Genomic DNA, 21,462 nt, shown 5'->3' with positions numbered 1-21,462 from the left:
TCCTACCTTCTCTATTTGGCACTTAGTAAATGCTTGTTAAAAGACCATTCAACAATTATAAAGCACCTAATGTAAGGAAAAGTAACAATGCATAGGGTATGGGTGAAGAAGAACGGAAAATAATAATGAAGTGGAAGATAATTAGATTTTTTCAAAAATGAGAGTAGTCAAGGTGACTATGAGGTGTTGGTTAATGCTCTCTGATTTACTGTAGGTTAAGAATGCTCCATGTGATTGGCAGAAATGAAAACCTAACATGTCCAGACTGAAAGGGATGAACCTGGTTTACTCCACTTGTCTCTGAGCTTGGGACCAAGGAACCTGAGACCCCAAACCTGAATGCTTCAATGAGCCGCTCCACTTTCTGCGCTTCTCCCTGGACTCGGATGTGAGCCTGAAATTTCCTGAGTGCTTCATCCAGTTCCATGGCCGAGAAGTCCATCTCATCCACCACACAACTGGAACGAAGGGAGATGGACACTGTCAATCAGCCCCCTCCCACACTTCAGCTGCACCTCGCCCACCAGAACAGGAACGACTCACATTTGTACTGTGCTTTATGGTTTAAAAAAGCAAAAGTGTTATCCTCCCCTCAAAAAATATACCTCATATTTATTCATATGTGGCCTCTTTCCATTGAATGTAAGCTCCTTGAGGACAAGAAGTGTTTCATTTTTGTCTTTCTATCACTAGTGGCAGTAAGATGGCATAGTGGATAGGGTCGGAATTCGAATGGGGAAGGGGTGAGTTCAAATTCTGCCTCAGACAAACACTAGCTGTGTATTTCTAGGCAAGTCACTTAGCCTCAGTTTCCTCATCCGTAAAATAGGAATTATCAGGTGTGTGTGTATTTTGTAAGGACATGCACAGTATCTTTATTTGTGTAGTATAGTGCTGGACTTAAAATGGGAGCCTGAAATACTAAGTGATGACAAAGTCTGCAGATTTCCTCATTTAGTGATAAATCCACCCTTACCTCCTTCACAGCTCTTATCTTTTCCCTTTCCTTCCTTCTTTTCATGACTATCTGCTAACACCAACAGGAGGGGGGAGACAACTGTCCTCAGAGGACAGAAGTTAAGACATCAGTTCAAATTACCTCCTTCCATTAGCTCACTCAAAGATAATTTCCAAATTAAAAAGACTTCTCTCTTTCTCCAAACTTAAGTTTTATCTTTTAATAATGGAACATTAATCACTGCAAATTTGGGATGATGACTAGAAATCTTCTTCAGAGAAATCTAATGTTGCTTACGAGGTACTTCATTAAATAGTAGGTAATGGTTGGTAGAGATAAGCCTGCTCTGCACCCATTTCTGAGAGAGGACGGAGCAAGAGGGACCACGAGGGTTTCATTCAGTATCTTTGTTCACTGGTCAATCTGAGCCAAAAATAGAGTCCTTGATGTTTTCTGCAGAGTGGAAGAATACAGAGGGCTTCCCCCAGCCCCCCATCTGTGATTCCATTTGTTGAACTTCTCCCTAACCCATAACTACCCTGAACAGTCTAGGATGTGGCAGAAGGTGAGCTTGCTTCCTGAGGCCATGACTATTTCTGATTTAAGGACACAACAATGGAAGGATTTCCTATCAACAAAAAAACAAGTGGGAGACTTGGGGGGTGCAAACTATCCAGAAAAGAATGGGCCAGGAGCTGGAGTGGGAGCGGGGGGAAGGAGGGGACAGGGATAGCCAAGGCCAAACAAACACAAAGACCATATATATGGGGCCAGTGATTCACCAGGGCACTAATCTACTTTCCCCCTATACTACTTCCTCATACAATGAAAAACAATATAATCCACAGAGCAGCAGCTATTTGCAGATTAGATGGAAAAGGGAGAGAAATGCTGAGCAGTTAAAAAAACAAACAAACCATGAAGCTAAAAGGATCAGATTGGGGTGAGAGGGGAGAGGAGTGGGCTTCTGTCCTTGTCCAAGGAAGGTCTGGTCACATAGAAAATCAGGAAAATTTCCTACTTATATCTGGGGAAGAAAGACTCTGAAATCCATTCTTTGCATTCTTCCGACTCTCCCACACGCTCCAATCTATTTTCCTTTTATTGCCAGAACTCGGGCAGATTTTATATATTCATTCAGAGCTTAGAATCTATAGCAAAGACCATGGGCTAAATGTGGGGGGTTGTAAGGGAGGGTGATTAGCTTTTGAATGAGCCTAGAGGCTTTTAAAAGGTGAGTCTGGATTTGTTCTGAGCTCAGAATAGGGTTAAATTCCAGGAATATGATCCTGAAGTGGGGAGGGGGTTGGCTGAGACATGCTTGGAAAAATGAAAAAAAAAAACACAAGAATACAGTTTTGCTCTGGACTGAGAATTCATCCCTATTCATGTCTAAACTAGAGATGATCCATGCATTTTGCAGGCAAACTTCCATATCATGTGAATGATTGCTCTTCATTCTGATTTAGAAATGTTTGAGTAGGATTTTTTTTCCTACTGTTGTCTCATGGCAAAGTCTGTCTGTGAAGATGTTATGTGTTTCAGGAGGAAAAGTCATTGAGGACAGCAACTCTATGAATTTAACATAATCTATTACTGAAGACACTGGGCCAAATACTTTGGGGGCATTTCTATAGTATTGTCTGCACAGAATAAAGGGAGAATGAAGTTCAGCTACAATCGAAAATTTAAATTAAACATCTGTACCCTTCTCTGAAAAGTTTCAGGCAATTGGCTCTCTGCAGCAAGATAAGGACAGAGGTGAGTGCTGATGCAGAGAAGGCTAGATCATCAACTGAAGAGTCTCTTCAGAGCCTGGGATTCCCTCAGCCAATACACAGAAGAAGGATCATGTACAGTACATATAACAATAATGGGTCAATGTCCTTCGTTGACTCTGAGAAGCTGGCTCAGCAATGGAAGGGCTGAAACGCCTGCCAAGTAGGCCCTGGACAGTTCCACATAGAAGGCCTGAGATATTTAGATGCTCTCATTCAACTTCCCCATCAGAAAGAAGCCTGTTGTTCACGCCTTCTCCAGAATACCTCAGCTCCCACTGCAAGAGACTGGGGACAGGCTGTCTTTTTGGTGGGAAATCATTGGGACTCATGGTACCATAGAAGGTAACCTCCCCTCTCTCTCTCCTGACACCATTGTCCACAGCCTTCATGGCTCTCTCATCAATATTTTCTATGGGGGTGATCAGGGGAATTCTCTGGTCAATCTGATGAGCTTACAGGGTGATACTTAAAGGAAATAAAATACTTGAGCTATTAAGGGTCCACTGAAAATCAACTGGTAGGTCTATAAAAAGAGATCAGTTTCAGAGGCAGACTTTTTTTTCTTTTTGGTCCTTTGCGGAGAACTAGAGAGAGCAAAGTATTAATCTGAGATGAGGTGTAAGAGTAGGCTTTGGTCTCTGTGTAGTCCAATAAACTCCAGCCCTTCACTGTCATGCTCTCAGGAAGCATCTAAACAAAGGAACTCAAAAGAAGGAGAGATTCTATCTTTAAATATGGTCAAAGGCTGATATCAGAGAATTGGTTCCTTGGTCAAGGTAGGTGTATGTGCTTGAGTCCAGGATGGAGAGAGATCCAAAGCCTCAAATTTCTGTGCTAGTAAGAATTTTCTGTGAATTGTCTGCTCCATCCTAGAGGGTAAAGAAGCATTAATTAAGGGCTCATTATCTGCTAGGCATTGAGGTATGATAAATATAAGGGGATGGAGGGAAGACCACTAATAGCTGAGGAAGGAAAGGAGTGGGGAGGATCAGGAAAGGCTTCATAGAGAATGGGCACTTGAGCTGACTTTTAAAAGAGAGATTCTAAGAACAACGATGGAGGCTATATTTAGATACTGAGCTCCCCATACCTAAAGGAGGTGAGGAGGTCTTGAAACGATAATATCTTTTCTCCTATTCTCACTGATGGAGTCATATGCAGAACATAATGTGATTTCATTTCCAGTAATAAATTATTGCAAAGCTTCACAAAGGGGAAAGGCCCCCAAATTAATAGGTTTCCTCCTTCTTAAAGCGATTGCCACATAAATTCAGAGTAAATATCAGTCACTGAGAGGTCCATAAATCCCCATGAGCATTCTACTGATCAATTCTGCTATGAAACATTAGCACTGCTATTGAGTAAGAAAGCCTACATGTGTACTCACGAGAGTATAAAGCACACACATGGTGGGAATGATAAGATGTGCTTATTGTCTTCTCCATCATACTGTAAACTTCTTGAGAGCAGGGATTGTCTTTTGCCTCTTTTTGTATCTCTAGCTCTTAGCACAATGCTTGGCCCACGGTCAGCACTTACAAAATGTTTATCGATTGATTGATGAATTGGCAGAGCAAGTGAGGTTTCCCATCTCCTTCCTTTGTTCATAGTGCTCAGTATTCTTCCTGGGAATAAGCAGCACCCACACCATGTACATTTTCAACCTTAGACCCAGTACATATTCCTGGTCTGTGCCCTGGGGACCTCTGCCACAAATGCTACTCACTCAAGCACATCCCGGTTGAATTGTTTCTGCCGGTTCCCCAGGAACTCCCCAATCATTTGCCTGCTGAGACCTTTCCTCTGAAGGAGGAAATGAGCAACACCTACAGGCGTGTCAGGGACGAAGCCTCGCTCAATGAGGTACTGGACTCCCTTTTCAGGTTTCCTGGGGAGAAAACAAAACAAAAACATTCAGTCTGGTGCCACACACCCCCAGCACTGGGATATAGGAATAACCAGACTCTGACCTACCTGTGGGCATGAAGCAGCAGCCTTGGAAAAATCTGCCAGCTCATAGTCAATGTAATTCTATTAGCAAGCTTTTATTAAGAACCTACTATGTGCCAGGGACTACTCAATAAATCCCAAAGCCTCCTATGACCTCTGGGGTCAAAGTCAAACTTCTCTATTGGGCATTTACAGCCCTTCACAAACTGGTTCCATCCTAACTATCCAGTCTTAGTATTCACTACTATCTTTCATACTCTCTATGGTCCAAAGAGACTTGGTAGACGCTTTTTTGGTCTATGCTACTTGTACCATTTATTCATGTCTCTGCAGACAGAATGGATGCTCCAAGGAGGGTAGGGGGCCAGGCTTTCTTTTTTCTCTTTATATCCTTCAGGCCTCACATACCTCCTGGCACAAAGTAGCTACTTAATAAGTACTTGTGATTGACTGACTGACTGACTGGTTTCTCATCTTCTCTCCTACATCCCAGGAGAGTGTAATCTCCATGAGATTAGGGGCCTTGTCTTACATAAACTATGTTTCACCCCCTGATACTCAGGAGAGTACTCTCTACATATGAATCAAGCTTAACAAATGTTCAGTGTCATTTCTGACATTGAACCTAATTCTGTTCTGGACTAAACTGACCACAGGCTATACCTCTATAGTTAGGGGAAAGGCTGATGGAAGAAAAATTTACTCCTTTTGCTACATCCTTTACCATGTGGTTTGAGAAAGATTAAGTTGCCTTCTCCTTTTTACTCCAGTACCTGAGGTCCCAGGGCAGCCAGATGAACAAGACAGCTGTTCTGAAGGTCTTAGAATGATGAACCATGCCCACCTGGCAGGCTCAGGAAACTGTCATAATTGTTCGACTGAAATGAAGGTTCCCAAGTCCTTCATAACGGACTTTTTGTCAGACCTTTGGATTTCTGTCAGCCTGTCTTGTGCCTATAAGGTGTAACTTAGGAAACAGAATACCACTACTGAGGAGACCACTTGTTGGTAAATTATGCTGACAGCTCCTCCAGAAAGTCCTTCCATTTTGTCTCTACTGGGAGAACAATCTCTTCTGAACAGGGCACTGGGGGAAAGAATCAGAACATTTGTATTTGGCCATCTGGCTGGAGAACTGGAGCCATTTCTCACCCTTTCCCTGGGTGGGGCAGGTGGGAGAGAGAGCATGCATTCCTTAGAGACCAGTGCCCACTGTCCCCATGGGAAGTTCTAGGGCCCTCCCCAGCTATTCTGGGGGCTGGGGTGGAATCACAGGTCAAAAGTCAGCTGTTCCTGACTCTCCAGCAAGGTCTCAAGGATACTACATTTCCAAGCACAAGTTAAATTAACATCCAAAAGCAAGGTGACCCGACTATTTTTATCCAAGAATAATCACACAACCATTACCCTATCCCCAGGTGCTTTGTCAAAGGGTCCACCTTTGGTTCATCTTAGTCACCATCACTTCTAATGACACAGACACCACCTCTTCCCCAGATTCTCTAACCCCCCCAATATCAAAATAATCTAATTTCCCAAAACACACAAACACTAATTCAGTTTTTAAAACTATTTCTCTCTTCTATCCTACTGGAGATATCCAAAGGCTTCTGCTGCTTCAGCTTCCATGACTGCCTAACCAGGGGTGGGGAACCTATGGCCTCAAGGCCACATATGGCCCTTTAGGTCCTCAAGTGTGGCCCTTTCATTGAATCCAAACTTCACAAAACAAATCCCCTTCATAAAAAGATTTGCTATATTTATAGCAGTTCTCTTTGTGGTGGCCAAAAACTGGAAATCAAGGGGATGCCCACCAGTTGGGGAATGGATGAATAAATTGTGGTATATGAATGTAATGGAATACTATTGTGCTATAAGAAATGACGAGCAGGAGAACTTTAGAGAAGCCTGGAAAGACTTATATGAACTTATGCTGAGTGAAAGGAGCAGAACTAGGAGAACTTTGTGCACAGCAACAAGCACAGTGTGAGAGGAATTTTTCTGGTAGACGTAGTACTTCATTGCAATGCAAGGACTTAAAAAATTCCCAATGGTCTCTTGAGGCAAAATGCCTTCCACATCCAGAGAAAGAAGTATGGAATTTGATCACGGAATGAAGACGATCATTTTCTTTTGTATTATGTTTTGGTTTGTTTTATGATTTCTCCCATTCATTTTAATTCTTCTATGCGATATGACTAAGGTGAAAATGTATTTAATAGGAATGTATGTGTAGAACCTATATAAAACTATAAGCCGTCTCAGGGAGGGTTTGGGGAGGTAGGGAGGAAGGAGGGGGAGGGAGGGGAAAAAAATCTAAGATATATGGAAGTGATTGTAGAACATTGAAAACAAAATATTTTTAAAAAAAGAAGAGCAAAGTAGACCAAAGAATTTTGGGTCTTTCATTTAAATAATCTGAGAATCAAGGACTAATGTATCAAGACTGTGGAGTCTTGATAATCGGGGAATTTCTTTATGTATGGGGTGGGTTCAATCAGGGATTCTTCCTTAGCACTCCCGTAAAGCTTATGGATGCCTTCTTAGAAAAATAATTTTAAATGCATAGAAATAAAAAACATAGAATTACAAAGGAAAAAAAAAGATTTGTTCTATAAAACTAGGACTCAAAAGGCCACACCCAAGGATCTTGAGACCATAGGTTTCCCACCCCTGAACCATATATATTTCCAAGTGGCTGTGAATTTCATTCTAGGATTTATTCAGAAAATTCCAGTTTTTTAACAACAAAGTCAAAGGCAGCAAAGGGAAATGCTTTAAAAAAAATTAAAAAGCAAAAGAAAACACCATCTCTTAGCATGTCTTATTGTTATACTGCCCTGAAAAACAATCCCAACACAATGTAAGCTCCCCTTCCAGTTAGTCCCTACCACTGTCCCTAAGGACATGCAATTTCCAGGGGTGGGATTATCCTGGTAACTTCCTTTAAGTTTACTGAGGTATTGAAGACTCCCTCCAAAACAACCTCTACCCCTGACAACCTGGAGCACTCTGGACCATGCAACCTTGATCATTTGATTATATTCAATTTGGCACCTGATTACATACCACAGATAATTGTTTTCTAATTATTTCTTGTAGGTAAGTCTCAGTGAACTCTTCAAGGGCAGGGGCTGCTATATTTTTCTATTATATCCTTCACAGGACCTTTCCCATTGAGTAAAGAGTAGGCTTCTAACAAATACTTGCTTTATGAATGAAATGAATAGAGACCTGAGCTCAGGAGATTGGGGCACAGAGTTTTGTTTTTTGCACTGGATTCCTGGAAAGGGCAGTCTGTCCTCAGTTTCACCTTCGTGCCCATTGCAAGGTTCATGGGCTGGGATATATAAGCCTTTTCCATACCTCCAGAGGCACTTGCTGAAATTGGAATTTGTTAGACAGACAGTCAACCAGTCTGCAAGCCTGTTTTCCCACTTCATGGTGCTCAGATAGTAGAAAGAAAAAAGAGGAAACACAGTGGGTGCTTGGCACAACGTGACAAGCTCTGTCCTGCTTCCTTTGGTAAGGTCCATAATCTCCTTGTCTGCTGCCTCAGGCCTGGGGCATGACCTAGACTCCTTAGGGGGACCTCTGACTCTAAGAACAGTGCTGGGGTCACACCTTTCCTCTAGTAAAGACTGGAACTTGGACTCTAATTCTATGGGATTCTAAAACAGTTATATAAACTGCCCCCTATCAACAACAGAAGGAATAAGACCACCAAAGAATAATAAACAGAACTCTCACATCAGCATGTGCTTTATACTTTCCAAAGATTTCCCAATTACCTTATCTGGTTCCCACAATAACTCTGAGATGATTTCATCTCACAAGGTCCGACATTTTGCTCAAGGCCATACAAGAAATGAAAGCACAAGGCAGGACTGGAACACTGTGGTCTCTTCACTCCTAGCCTGGTCCTGTTTTCATTACACCAGAGACATCCCAGGGTTAGCTCTTCCTAGAGGACAAGCCCTTTCTCTGCCTCTCTGGACTCTATTCAGAGGAGCAACCTGCTGTGCTGATTAGGGAGCAGTCATGGGGTCGAGAAGATGCGGGCTCAGGTCCTAAGCTTGACACACACTGCTTGGGTGCCAATGGACAGGCTTTTAGCCTCTCAGTGAATCCCCCAGCCAACTCTCCAACACTCTTAAGCTGTAAAGTAGTTGATAGTCTGCAATGAGAGAGAGAGAGTTTTCTAACCAGGAATTTTTCACAGGAATGAAATCACAGGTCCTGTTAAAAAATAAAATAAAAACTTTCCATCAGTCTTTATTGCTCCTTAGGTGTGTTCCAATAACACCCTCTACGTGATTTTCAAAGGTCCTTTCTGGTTCCTATCTTTAGTTATCCAGTAGAAATAGCTACAGGTCCTGAGTGAATTCTCACTGGCTTTCTCAGTCCTGTTCAGGTAAGATCACACATTTATAGCAGCTGCCTGTTCTCATGGACAGAGCTCCAGTCTTGTTTTCCCATCCTGCCTTAGTCTCATTCATCCTAGTTGTGTGACCCTGGACAAGTCACTTTAGTTTCCATTTCCTCAACTTTAAAGTGGGGGCAGAGTGGGTAATATCACAACCAGGCAATAACGTTGCTCTTTAAGGTTTCTGAAGTGCTCCACGTACGTTATATCATTTGGTCTTCACATTCATTTAGTACTTTACAGCTTATAAAAGGCTTTATACTTCTCAAAAGGTTTCCTGTTGATCTTCTCATATGATAATCATGACAGTCCTGTAAGCTAGCACAGGTTCTATTTAGCCATTTTTACAGATGAGGAAGCTGAGGCACAGGGAAGTGAAGCACCTTGTTTATTCAGGGTCACACAGGTAGGAAGTAGCTGAGCTGAGGTTCCAAACTAAGTTCCCTAACTTTAAATCCAGCCCTCTTTCTTTTACACCATATGGTTTTCTTTATTGGAAAGATGATGATGATGATAGCTAGTCCATGAAGGTTTGCAAAGCGCTGTGAGGTCCTCAAGGACCTCACAGTTTAACATCAGCTCATAAGATCCCGACCAATATCCCTGCGAGGTAGGTGCGATTATTAGTCTCATATTTACAGATAAGGAAACTGAGGCAAACAGATTTGTTGTTTGTGACACTGCCCAGGGTCACACAGCTATTATGTATCTAAGGCAGGATTTGAACTCAGGTCTTCCTGATTCCTAGCCCAATGCTCTATCCTTAGCGACATCCAGATAACAACTTTGCAATTGACATTTTTGTATTTTAGGGCCTTGGCATGGCATGTTAAACCTTTGAAGTGTTTCAAGTTTATTGAGCTGGTCTTCCTTTTAATCACGGTGAGTTAGTTGTTGCATTTGCGGGGTTCTAGGAAGCAGGAAACTAAAGCCTCAGGACACACAGTTTGCTGTCGTGTCCTTACAGTTCAGCAGGGGAGATAAGACAGGCACAGATGACTTGTTAAAATGGGAAAAGGACAATCACAAGGTACATTTTTGTTTGGCTGCTGATAGTATCTGCACCCCTCTGTCTAGTGTGGAGATGAAGATGCTTATCACAACAATTCTGTTTTATCTTTGGCTGTGACATCCATAGACTCTTGCTTGCCATGGGATCACAAGATTTAAAGCTGGAAGGAGACCTTAGTTCAAATTCCATCATTTTGTACAGCAGGAGACAAATCCAGGAGATAAAGGCACTTGTCCAAGGGTATATGTGTAAAAAGTGGCAGAAACTGGGTCTTGAACACAGTTTTTCTGAATGCAAATCTGTTTCTCTTTTTCCTCTATCACACTGCCTTCCCCTATTTAGATTTAGACAGCCACATTTTTCTCTGTCTTCTGAAATGAGACACAAACTTCAAGCCTTTTATCCATAACATTTCTCCCTCCTGGCTGGCCTGTTGCAGGAGCCTAATTGCCTCCCTCTCTGATCTCTCCTCCACAACTGCTGAGGAGCTAGCCTAGGGCGGCGCACGTCACTTCTCTGCTCTCTCAACAATCCCCAGGGGTCCCTTATTACCTCTGGGATAAAAATGCAACTTCTCTGTTTGGCATCTAAAGCCCTTCCCAATCTGGCTCCAACCTCCCCTTCCAGACTTAGGACATTTATTATTTTCCTTTATGGCCCGTCATGATTCAACTAAACTGACTACTAACTTCCTCCCACATGGCACTACATCTCGGGGGTGCCCTTGGCGAGGCCATTCCCCAGGTTTTCAACCGGCTCATCTCTACCCTCTCAGAATCTCTAGCTTCCTTTACAGACTCACTCAGCTGAAGTGCTGGTTATTCCCATGTGCACACTTTGCTGATTTCCCTTCACACCCCTACAACAACCTCGTATTTGATACATATTTTCTGTCTTCTTAGATGTGTACGTAGTGTTTCTCAAGTCAACAAGTATTTATTAAACTTCTGCTATGTACCAGGTTTTGTGCTAAGTAAGCTCTGGGAATATGAAGTAAGGCAAAAAACCACCCCAGCCCTCAAGGACCTCACAGTTTAACAACCATGGACAAACAATGCACACACAACATATACATACATACATGCACACATACAACTTGTTCTGTGAAGTTTGGATTCAGTCATAGGGCTGCACTTGAGGGCCTCAAGGCCACAGGGTCCCCCCGCCATGGTCTGTGAAGTCTCTTTCGATTCTAAGACTTCGTGCTTTATGATTTCTCCATGAAAAGAATGAAATGCATCTGCCCTAGATCTATATGTTCACTAATACAGAGGTTCTCTGTAAGGATTCCCAAGTCACTAAGGATAGAGCACTGTGTTTGGAATCAGGAAGACCTGAGTTCAAATCCTACCAATACATAATAGCTGTGTGACCCTGGGCAATGTCATGGATCAGAAGAAAGGGGTGAAGAACACAGGATTTGGAACCAGAGAATACCTTAGATCATCAAACCCATTCACTTCACAATGAGGAAAACTAAGGCTAAGAGATGTCATATGAGCTACCCAAGGTCACACCACTAAGTTTCTCTTGTCTTTGTAAATATGAGAGAGAAAACCACGTGGTATCTCCCCCTAATAGTTAACATTCATTTAGTACTTCAAAGAATGCAAATCATTTCCCTTCTAGGAACCCTGCGAGATAGGTATTACGTGCCCATTTTGCAGATGAAGAAAGTAATACCTAGAGAGGTTCACTGATTTGTTCAAGGTCATATAATTCACTCTAGTGGCCAAGATGGAATCCAACTTGAATATTCATTCAATGGTCTTTTCTTTTAGCCATACTACATTGTCTCCATTGATGCAGGTTGGAACCTTTCCATGACTTAAGACTTAAAAGATGGTTTATTAGCGATAGTAAGACATCTACATAAGACAGACACCCTGGACAGGTATTGGAAGTCTTTCCAATTGGATGGATCCTGCTAAAGCTTAAGTGCTGCTGGTGTAGCCTTTGATCAACCAATGTCACCTTTACAGTGCAAGAAGGCACTGGAACGGAGTTTTTTTCAAACTATACAAGTACAGACTAAAAACATAATTATAGGTTGTGCTCAGGTTTTTGGACAAACTAAATCTGGGGAGAAAGAAGTATAACTGATATTAGGTTTAATCGAAACATTTAAGAGGGCAGCTAGGTGGTGCAGTGGATAGAGCACCATTGCAGGAGTCAGGAGGATCTGAGTTCAAATATCACCTCAGACGACACTCACTAGCTCTGTGACCTTGGGCAAGTCACTTACCCCCAAGTGCCTAATCCTGGGTCATCTCCAGTCATCCTGATGAATATCTGGTCATTGGATTCAGACGGCTCAGGAGGAAAAGTGAGGCTGGTGACCTGCACAGCCCTCCCTCACTCAAAACAAAGTCAAGTGCAAGTCATGCCATTATTTCTCTGATGGCATGGTCTCCTTCAGCAACGAAGGACAAAGACACACAAGTACTTGCTTTGCAAAAGCTACTGAGGATACATAGATGAAAACAAAATCATCTGCTCCCTCAAAGGATTTTACATTATAATGAGGAGATAGAACATATACACAGATAAGCAAATACAAGATAATTTGAGGAAGGAGACCTCACCAATTACTAGAGGTATTAGGAAAGGCCTTGTACAACTCTGAAGAACTCTGATCAAATGAAATCATAAGCCATGATTCTAGAAGACCAGTGATAACGCATACTACACACTTCGAGACAGAGAGGGATGGCCTCAAGTTGCAGAATAAGACAAACATTTTTATATCGATCCAATTTTGTCTTGCTCAGTTATACATATTTATCATAAAGGCTTGTTTGAATTTTTTTTCCAATGGGGGGAGCAGATAGAAGGAACAGCGGGGCTTTATGTTAGGAGGAAAAAAACAGAAAGAAAATAAAAAGAGAGAAAGGAGGTTACTGAAGCATTAAAAAATTCACAGAAAAGAATAGAGAAGGTCAGAAGGAATAATAAGTTTGAAAGTTACATGTTGGATTTATTATAAACTTATAAAACAGGCTATAAGGAAAGAGATTCAGTTTCATGTTCAACCCTCCTTTACTGTTTTACTACATGCATGGAAAATGTTCATTGTATTTGGTATTTGTAAAACAACAAAAAAAAGTTTTTTCTCTTAAATGGAAAGGCTTTGCATAGGGGGTAGTACCTAGTGGAGCCAATAAGTATATTTGTATGGGTGTAAATTCTACACACTGTACACATACAAAACTACATATACTTACTTTGAATGTATACTTGTTTGAATGTATGCTAGACTATTAGCATCTTAGGGAAGGAATCAGCCTACAATGATCTCTCTATGAAAATCTGACAGAGAACTAAGTGACCAGCCTTTATTTCCAGAGAAGCTTCTTCTAATCCCACATGAACAGAGAGGAAGGAAAAAAAGAATCTTTTAACACCAAAAGGAAAATAAGCACGAGTCTGGAGGAAACATTTCAAACTTGCCTTCATGGGTTCCAAATGACAGCCATCAGACCATAAGAATGGTAAATATGACAAATGTGGTGGGGTGCCGTAGCACACTGTTGGGGGAGTTGTGAATTGGGACCGCCATCTTGGAAGGTAATTTGGGACTATGTCCCAAGAGATGTTTGTACCCACTACAGGAATACAGCTACGAGGTCTATAATCCAAAGAGATCAAAGAGATGGAAAAGGACTTCCATGTACAAAGATATTAGTAGTAATTTTTTTTTTTGTGGCAGCCCAAAATTAGAAACTCAAAGGGGATGTCTTCCTGTTGGGAAATGGATAATCAGACTGTGGTATATGGAGGTGAAGGAGTATTATTGTGCTATAAAAAAATGACAAAATGGACAATTTCAAGGGAAAATGGAGGACTGGGAATTCATGAAAAGTGACATGGGCAGAAATAAGAGAACAGATACACAATGACAGTATTATCGAGAAAAATGATGTTGGAAGACCTTAGAAATCTGATCAATGATAAACCATGTGCCCACAAGACAGAAGATGCAACAAGCCTCTCACCTCCCACCAGAGAAGTGCTTCCCAGAGAGGTACCTGGACTTAAGATGAAGAGAGAAGCACACATTTTTGGACATGGCTACTGTGGAAATTTGTTTTGCTGGACTATGCATGTTTATGATGAGGGTTTTATTTGTTGTTATTGCTCAAATGATGGTGGTGGTGGTGGTGGACGGTAGAAGGGATAGAGTATAAATGCATGTATAAAACGAATGATTGTATATGAATTGGTTGACTAAATAATAAGACTGTGCCCTCCCCCCAAAACTATTTTCACCAACAAACATGTCTTTGGGCACAAAATAGTTACTCAAGTTGTCTTTATGAACTGACAATGAAACTTATCCTGAGGGGCATGGCCAACTCTTTTCTATTGACAGCTCCCCAAGTCTGAGATGGGATGGCTCCTAAAGAATCCACCAAAGGGCTACAACACCTCCAAAAAAGATCACATTAATTCACAACTACTGGAGGGCCATGGATGGACCAGCTGGGCTGCTAAGAAGTATTTCATGGAGGAAAGCCTTCCATGAAGGGGACAGAAAGATTGCATTCCTGAGTCTCATTTACTTAGAAGGGACTTCAGAGATCACCTAGCCTAGAGGTTCTTAATTTGAAGTCCATGGAACATAAATTTCAGGGGGCTTTGTGAACTTGGATGAGAAAAAAAACTATATCTTTATTTTTACTAGCCTTTGGCTTCCCTTGGCAATCCTATGTTTTTTTATTTTATGCCTTTAAAAATATCATTCTAGGTTTCACTAGAAAGCCAAAGGGTTCTAGCACACAAAAACGTTAAGAATCCCTAATCCAGCCTGACTCTCTGATTTTGTTGATATCAAAGCTAAAAACCCGGGAAGGTCATCCAAGGTCACCAAGTCCATGCCAGAGTCAAGCCCAGAAACCAGGTACTCTATGAATAAGTTCTGCCTTCTCCTCATCTTTGCACTAGACAGGGATTTACCCAAGGGGATCTCCATGGCTAAGCCCTTGAAAAAGACATAGCTATTGGAGTCAGAAGCAGGAAAACAAAGATGCTTTTAAAAAGCCTTCTAGAAAGTGTCCTTGCTGCCTAAGTGCTGAGGCTTCATGGCAGCCTGCATGTGCCTGACTCCTCAGACTTAGATCTGTCCCGTTTACAGTCACCCCTAGGTCTACCCCCACCCTGCCTCCACTCAGGCTTCTTCTCACTATGGCTTGTTCTAAGACAGGTGACTAATCTTAATGTCTACCCTCAGTTTCCAAGGGAAGGAGAAGTTATACAGAGAACGGGAGAGCCCTGAAACCGGGATCTCTTCAGAGCTGGAGGGGCTAGGAAGGCTGAGAAATCCCTAGGATCCCGCAATTTCTAGGACTAATTCTGTACCTGACCCTTCTCAAATTCTGGGCTCTCCCCTGCCACAGTTGGGCAGCCTTAGGGACTCTGGCAGGGTGCCTCTCCCAGTTCCTAGGTTGGGAATGGGGTTGAGGAAGAAGGAAACTGAAGGAAACTGGGTATGTAGCCCAGGATGGGGGCTTGGTCTCAGAATATCAGCATTTTTTAGATAAGGGGGCATCATGCTTCCCCTTCCTTCTTCAATATCTCCTTGTGACTGCTAACATCCCCATCATGCTACCCAGTGCATGTGTGTAAGCTCTAACTGTTTCTGGAGGCCAGATGTAGCAGCTGGCAGGGAAGAAGCCTTGTGTTTACTGGGGGTCTGAACTGGGCCAGGTACCAAAAAGAACATGCCCACACGTCTTTGCCTTCTGGGAGTTTATAATCTAAGACAGACTGGTACTGGCGTCACACAAAAACAACTTGGGCATGGTGGGGGCCCACAAATACACACACACACACACACACACACACAGAGGCTCTGGTCACTTTCTAAAGTTACTCTTACATTGTGTTTTTCCCTTCCATTTTTTTTGGTTACATTTGTTTAGCTTGAAGCAGCTCCCTTACAGGAAGGACACAGGCAACCTGACGCCTACTCTGGGAAAACCGTCTATAGGAAGGGAAAAGACTTAAAGGGAGGTCTTAAAGTGAAAGGGGTCAGGGGGGTGGGAAGGGGCTGAGGCTGATATCAGAACACCTGTCCTGGTGCACAGGGTAGCCCTTTTTTGCTCCCCTCTGAACTGCCTACCCAAATTTTCTGTGACTCCCACCTCTCTCTAACTAATGCTAAGGAGGAAATGAGGTTTCCTCTCTCAGACCTCACAAAGTACTTTACTTGGAGTGACAGAATAGTATTGTACAAAAAACAATGAAATTTGAATGAGAAGACCTCGATTTGAATTCTGACTCTGTGTTAGCTTGGATTGGGTCATCTCCTAGGCTCAGTTTCCTTATCAACAAAAAGAAAGGGTTTATTGGACTAATTCTCCTATACCCTTTCAGCTCTAAGTCCTATGATCCAATGACTTAGCCATCAAATAATTGTCCCAACCCCCCAAACTTCCCTACGACTGTCCATGACAACTCCATCCTCCCAGCCCAGCAGGCTCACGAGCTGGGAAGCATTCTGGACTCCTCACTATCTCTCATCCGCCATATTTAAGCTGTCATCAAGGCCTGGCTGAGTCTACCTTTGCAGCATTTCTTGAATACATGCCCTTCTCTTTCCTGCCATTGCTACCATGCTAGTTCAGGCCCTTACCCCTGGATTAGAGGAGGAGGGAGGGATTGCCAACTTCAGAGTCTCTCCTCCACTCCCATCCATCCTCCTTTCAGCCACCAAAGTGACCTTCCCAAAGAGTAGGTCCCTACAACGCCTTGGCATGTCGACTCACAGCTCTGCTCACTTCAGTCCCTTCTCCACTTAGCTACCAAAGTCACCTTCCTGGAGCACAAAGCTGACCATGGCATTTCCCTAGTTAATATATTCCAGTGGTTCCTAGTTGCCTGCAGGATCCCATATAAAATCCTTTGTTTGGCTCTTAAAGCCAACCATCATCACCTGGCTGTTTTAGCCTGTCCAGTCTCTTTACATCTCACTCTCCTCAACATGCCGGACAATCCAAAGATTCTGGCCCTTCGGTCACTCCTGGCACAAGACATTCTATTTTCTGACCCCATGAATTTTAACTGGCTGTCTCCTGGGCCTGTAATTTCATCTTTCCTTACTTCTTCCTCTCAGCTCTTTTCAAGTTTCAGCTGATATCCCATCATCCATAAGAAGCCTTTCCTGACCTCCCCTAATACTTACGCCTTCCCTCTGTGTGCTGTCTTCAGGTCATTCTGTATATAGCTCATTTATACGTATCTCCCATGTCACTCAGTGACATCCTTAAGAGCAGGGACTAGTTTTTGCTTTTCTTTGTATCTCCAGTGCTTAAGAGCACCTGGCACACGGTAGGCACTTGTTTATTAAAATGCTTGCTGACTTGACAACAGGAGTAGCATCACTCTGAAGCTAGTGAAACATCACAATATAGAGTACCAGACCAGCTCTGCTATAATACCTGTGTAACTTTAGGTAAGGTACTCTTGGGCCTTGGCTTTCCTTCTATAAAATAAGGGACAACGTCAAAGGTAATTTCCAGACCTAAATCCTATAAAGATAAGAACTAGCTCAGAGTGAGAGAATATGGTCAGGTAAGAATGAGACCAGACAGTATTTATGCAGGTGTGTTAGCTAAAAACATCAGAAGGAAGGAGGTATGAGGGCGTGGCCTACTGGGCAGTTAGATTGGCTTTATGATGGAGGCCGTGTGAGCAGTTTGATTCTTCAGAGCGCCCAGGGTAAGCTGTGACCAAGACAGAACATCAACCCTCTCATAGATATTTCTTGAATTTTAAAGAATATTTCTGTGTGCTGCATGGCAACAACACACCAGGATCACCCACTCCACTGACCTTTCCCCTTTAACCTCCCATCCAGGGTGATTGTTCTTGTCCTACTCCTGTTTGCAAGACTTGTCTCTGGCCTCATTTCTAAAGGATTTGAACAGATCAGACTCAATAAACCTTGCAATAATTAGCACCTCAGTCCCCACCCTTCCCCATTGGAGTTTATATGAATTTGGGGTTTATATGAACAAAGAGTTTATATTGGGAGTTTTGTCCAGACTTTCTTCCCCACCACATGTGGTCTTCTGGAATGTCCAATGACCTACTGAGATTCCGGATGAAGAACATGCCTACCTAGCCTTGGACTTCTGGAATTACAGACCAAAACAGTCATGGAAAAACCTTCAGTCTGGTGATGGGCTGAGGGGGATGATAGAAGAGTAGGAAGACTCTAAAAGGCAGCGTGTGGGGAAAAATTTTGCAGCTTTGGGAAAAAATTACCTTGTATCAGGAATAAGTAAATGCAAAAATATGGAATAAAATCTTTAGTTCTCACAGATGTCAATACTACTGTGCCTTCCTAGAGTAAATGGCAGTTCACTGATACTCTCTCCCAAGCTAGCTGCTTAAGGAAAAAAGGAAATCACCATCTTATTTACCAGGTTTCTATTCTTCAAGAGCCTTCGGGGACACAATCTCGCTTTCCTGGGACAGTCCTTTTTTTGGTCAACTAAGTCAGTTCCCAGAAGGAGCTGCAGAACTTTCTTCAATACAAATCCCACATCCTACACTTCTGGAACTCAAAATTATTTGATGGTCATACAACTAAGCCACTTTAAGGCAACCTCATGTAAGGATAGGTCTCTAGGAGCACATGAAATTTGAGGTGTGATTCCAAGGTATTGCCAACAACAGGGACCCCAGAAACACAGTCTCTGTCTTCTCTGTACTGAAAGTCTTTAAACAGAATTGGCAGGGAGGGTTCCCAAACATCAATCTTGCAACCTCAGCCAGAACAAAATAAACCCAGCACAAGGAAATTATGGTCATCCTGGAAGACATCAGTCTGTAGGCACATAGGTATGTCAAAGAGAAGTAAATATGCAGTTTGACACTATTGCCCCCATGCCCACTGAAATTTCTGAAGTCAGGGCTTCCAAATAAATAGGGATAAGTTATGGAGGCTTAACTCCTCCTTCCCCCAGATTGAGGAACAGAGGTAGAAATTTTAGAGAAGCAGATCTAGTATCCATAAAAGGAAAAAACTTCCCAATAATTAGTAACTTAGCAAATCAGTAAGCAATTATTAAATGCATACTATATGCCAGGCACAATCAGAAGAACCAAAAGTGGACCAGGCTGTCCTGAAAGGATCACAGATATAAAGCTAAAAGGGATTGGAGAAGTCATTTAGGCCAATCCCTTCATTTTGTGGATGAAGAAAGTGAGCACCAGAGATGATAGGTAGTAGAGAATCAGAATTGGAACTCAGCTCCATGACTCCAAGTTCAGCACTTTTTTTCCATTCACAGAAGTTCCCAAGCAAAAACCAGATGTGTGTGTGTGTGTGTGTGTGTGTGTGTGTGTGTGTGTGTGTATTTAGGCACAGAAGGCTCCTGCCTGGGGTCCCTTCAAGTTCTAAAATTCTGTGATTTCCCTTCCTTCTTTTTACTCCCTCCCTTCTCCCAGGCCAACTCTACCCACAAATCCTGAGCTGGCACACACAACGTCCCCACCACAGCCATCGACTCTTCTTCAATTTACTGCAGAATAGGGTCCTGAGTCATAACACTGAGGGGTTCTGAGATTCACAATCTAAATCTCTCCTGAGGTAACAAAACAGAAAAGGGAAGAGACCTTGGGAATTTAAGGCAGGGTACGAACAAGCCATTATGCCTAGTTCAGCACAAAACAGGCTTAGGAGGAACTTAGGGTCTCTTTTCCTTAGCTGATCCCCCCTTTCCCCACCCTCCAGCACCATATATTTATTTTTTCTGGGGGATGAACCACAGGATGCAGTACAAACTCTCCATGGCCATCCCTCCCTATCCCCACTCTGTGTTAGTCTCAGCTGATGTGGGTGGGGAAGCAACAAAGCTGGCCCCACTCCCTTGGTGTCCATGTCTCCCCTAAGAGTCAGCATCAGGCCTCACATCTTATGATTTGGAAATAATGTGTGATCTTAGATTCCTGTTTAACAAGAGGCTCCCCAGACTCACCAAGCTCCACCAACTTCCCTCCCTCCATGTGCCTGCATTATTTTAGGCTGTGTTAAGAATAGAATGTTTAAAATACCTGGCTCTAGTTAATTTCCCAACAGGAGAGAGACTCCTCTAACAGCCAATGAGAACAGTTCCTCAAAGGACCCAATTCATTTTGCCTTAGGAAAGGCTGGCATTAGTTACTGACTCCCCACCCTCTCCCCATCAAACACACACATATGTACACCTGACCTTGGCCTGGCCCTCCTGATTAATAGCCGCTTAATCTGTACATTATCTCTGCTGAATTGAAGGAGAAAGCAACAGTCTCCCACTCCAGCTCAGAGAGGGCCCACCCACGAGAATTCAGAGGGAACACTCTTCCATCAGAGCCAAGATTCTCAAGCCAGGTGTCCCAATTCAACATCCAGGGCTTTCCTCTTCATGCACACTGAAACACAACAGTTGCTTTCAAGGAGTTTGCTACCTACCACTCAATTAGTGTCAGTGTATGACTGCCAAAAAGTCCCTCATCTGTCTGAGCCTTACTTTTCTGCTTTGCAAAATGGGAATAATGATACTTGCATTATCTGCTTCACAGGTTGTGATAAGGAAAACACTTTGTAAAGCTTAAATGTATTACATAAATGGTTCTTTGCATTTTCACTGCCCAGTACATAGCAGGCATTTAATAAATATTTGATGAATTGGATATTCTAAAGCTTTGGGGGATTGGGGGAAGGGTGGAGAGAAAGAAGCCAAGAGACATTTTATAAGCTTCTATTTGGGGATCCAGAATGTAAAATCATACCACTATTTCCACCCAGTTAGCAAGCAGACCCTCATCAGAGCCAACACACTGATGCGGGAGTGACATTCAGTATGGCATTATATAGGCCTCCCTGTTCACTGCCCTGTGACCATTCACAGCTCTCAAGCCCCGTCTCCCTCCCCTCCAATCCTACTTTGCCCCCATCTCCGTCCTATGCACTGGTAAATGACAAAAGGAATTGAAGATGAATCTTTGTTCCTCAAGCAATTTGTGAAGAGCTCTGATAAAAGGCAGGGGACACTGGGGAAGCCTGGCAGAAATGGAACGTGTTGGTTAAAGGAAGCTTGGAAGAGTAATTCGGGGAGGCTGTGTATTCCCTGGTCCCATCTTCCTATTAATCAAGAGTCATGGGAATTTCTTTCATTTCTGCAATGTCTTATACTTTTCAGAGAGCTTTTATAACCATATCTTATCCGGTTCTCAACATCTCTGTAAGATGATTATCAATCTGTCAAAAAGCATTTGGTAAGATGCTGGGCAACGTGCTCAGCATGAAAGATGAGGAAGGTGAGGAGCACAGAAGCTTTGCAAAAAG

General features: G+C 42.7%; 1 protein-coding gene across 10 annotated transcripts in view; it reads right to left on the bottom strand.

Moving 5' to 3' along the window:
* The window catches only part of IQSEC1 (IQ motif and Sec7 domain ArfGEF 1), a 778,715-nt gene that overhangs the window by 36,290 nt on the left and 720,963 nt on the right, over positions 1-21,462 (bottom strand). For all 10 annotated transcript variants that reach the window (XM_072598258.1, XM_072598257.1, XM_072598259.1 and 7 more), the window contains 2 exons: positions 4,466-4,627; positions 336-458 (listed from right to left, as the gene is read on the bottom strand). In XM_072598258.1, coding sequence (XP_072454359.1) covers positions 336-458; positions 4,466-4,627 — 285 coding nt within the window. The remainder of the gene's footprint in view (positions 1-335; positions 459-4,465; positions 4,628-21,462) is intronic.

The sequence above is a fragment of the Notamacropus eugenii genome, chromosome 3 (genome assembly GCF_028372415.1).
Source record: "Notamacropus eugenii isolate mMacEug1 chromosome 3, mMacEug1.pri_v2, whole genome shotgun sequence".
NCBI classification, from domain to species: Eukaryota; Metazoa; Chordata; class Mammalia; order Diprotodontia; family Macropodidae; genus Notamacropus; species Notamacropus eugenii.
This window is presented reverse-complemented; position numbering and strand designations above follow the sequence as displayed.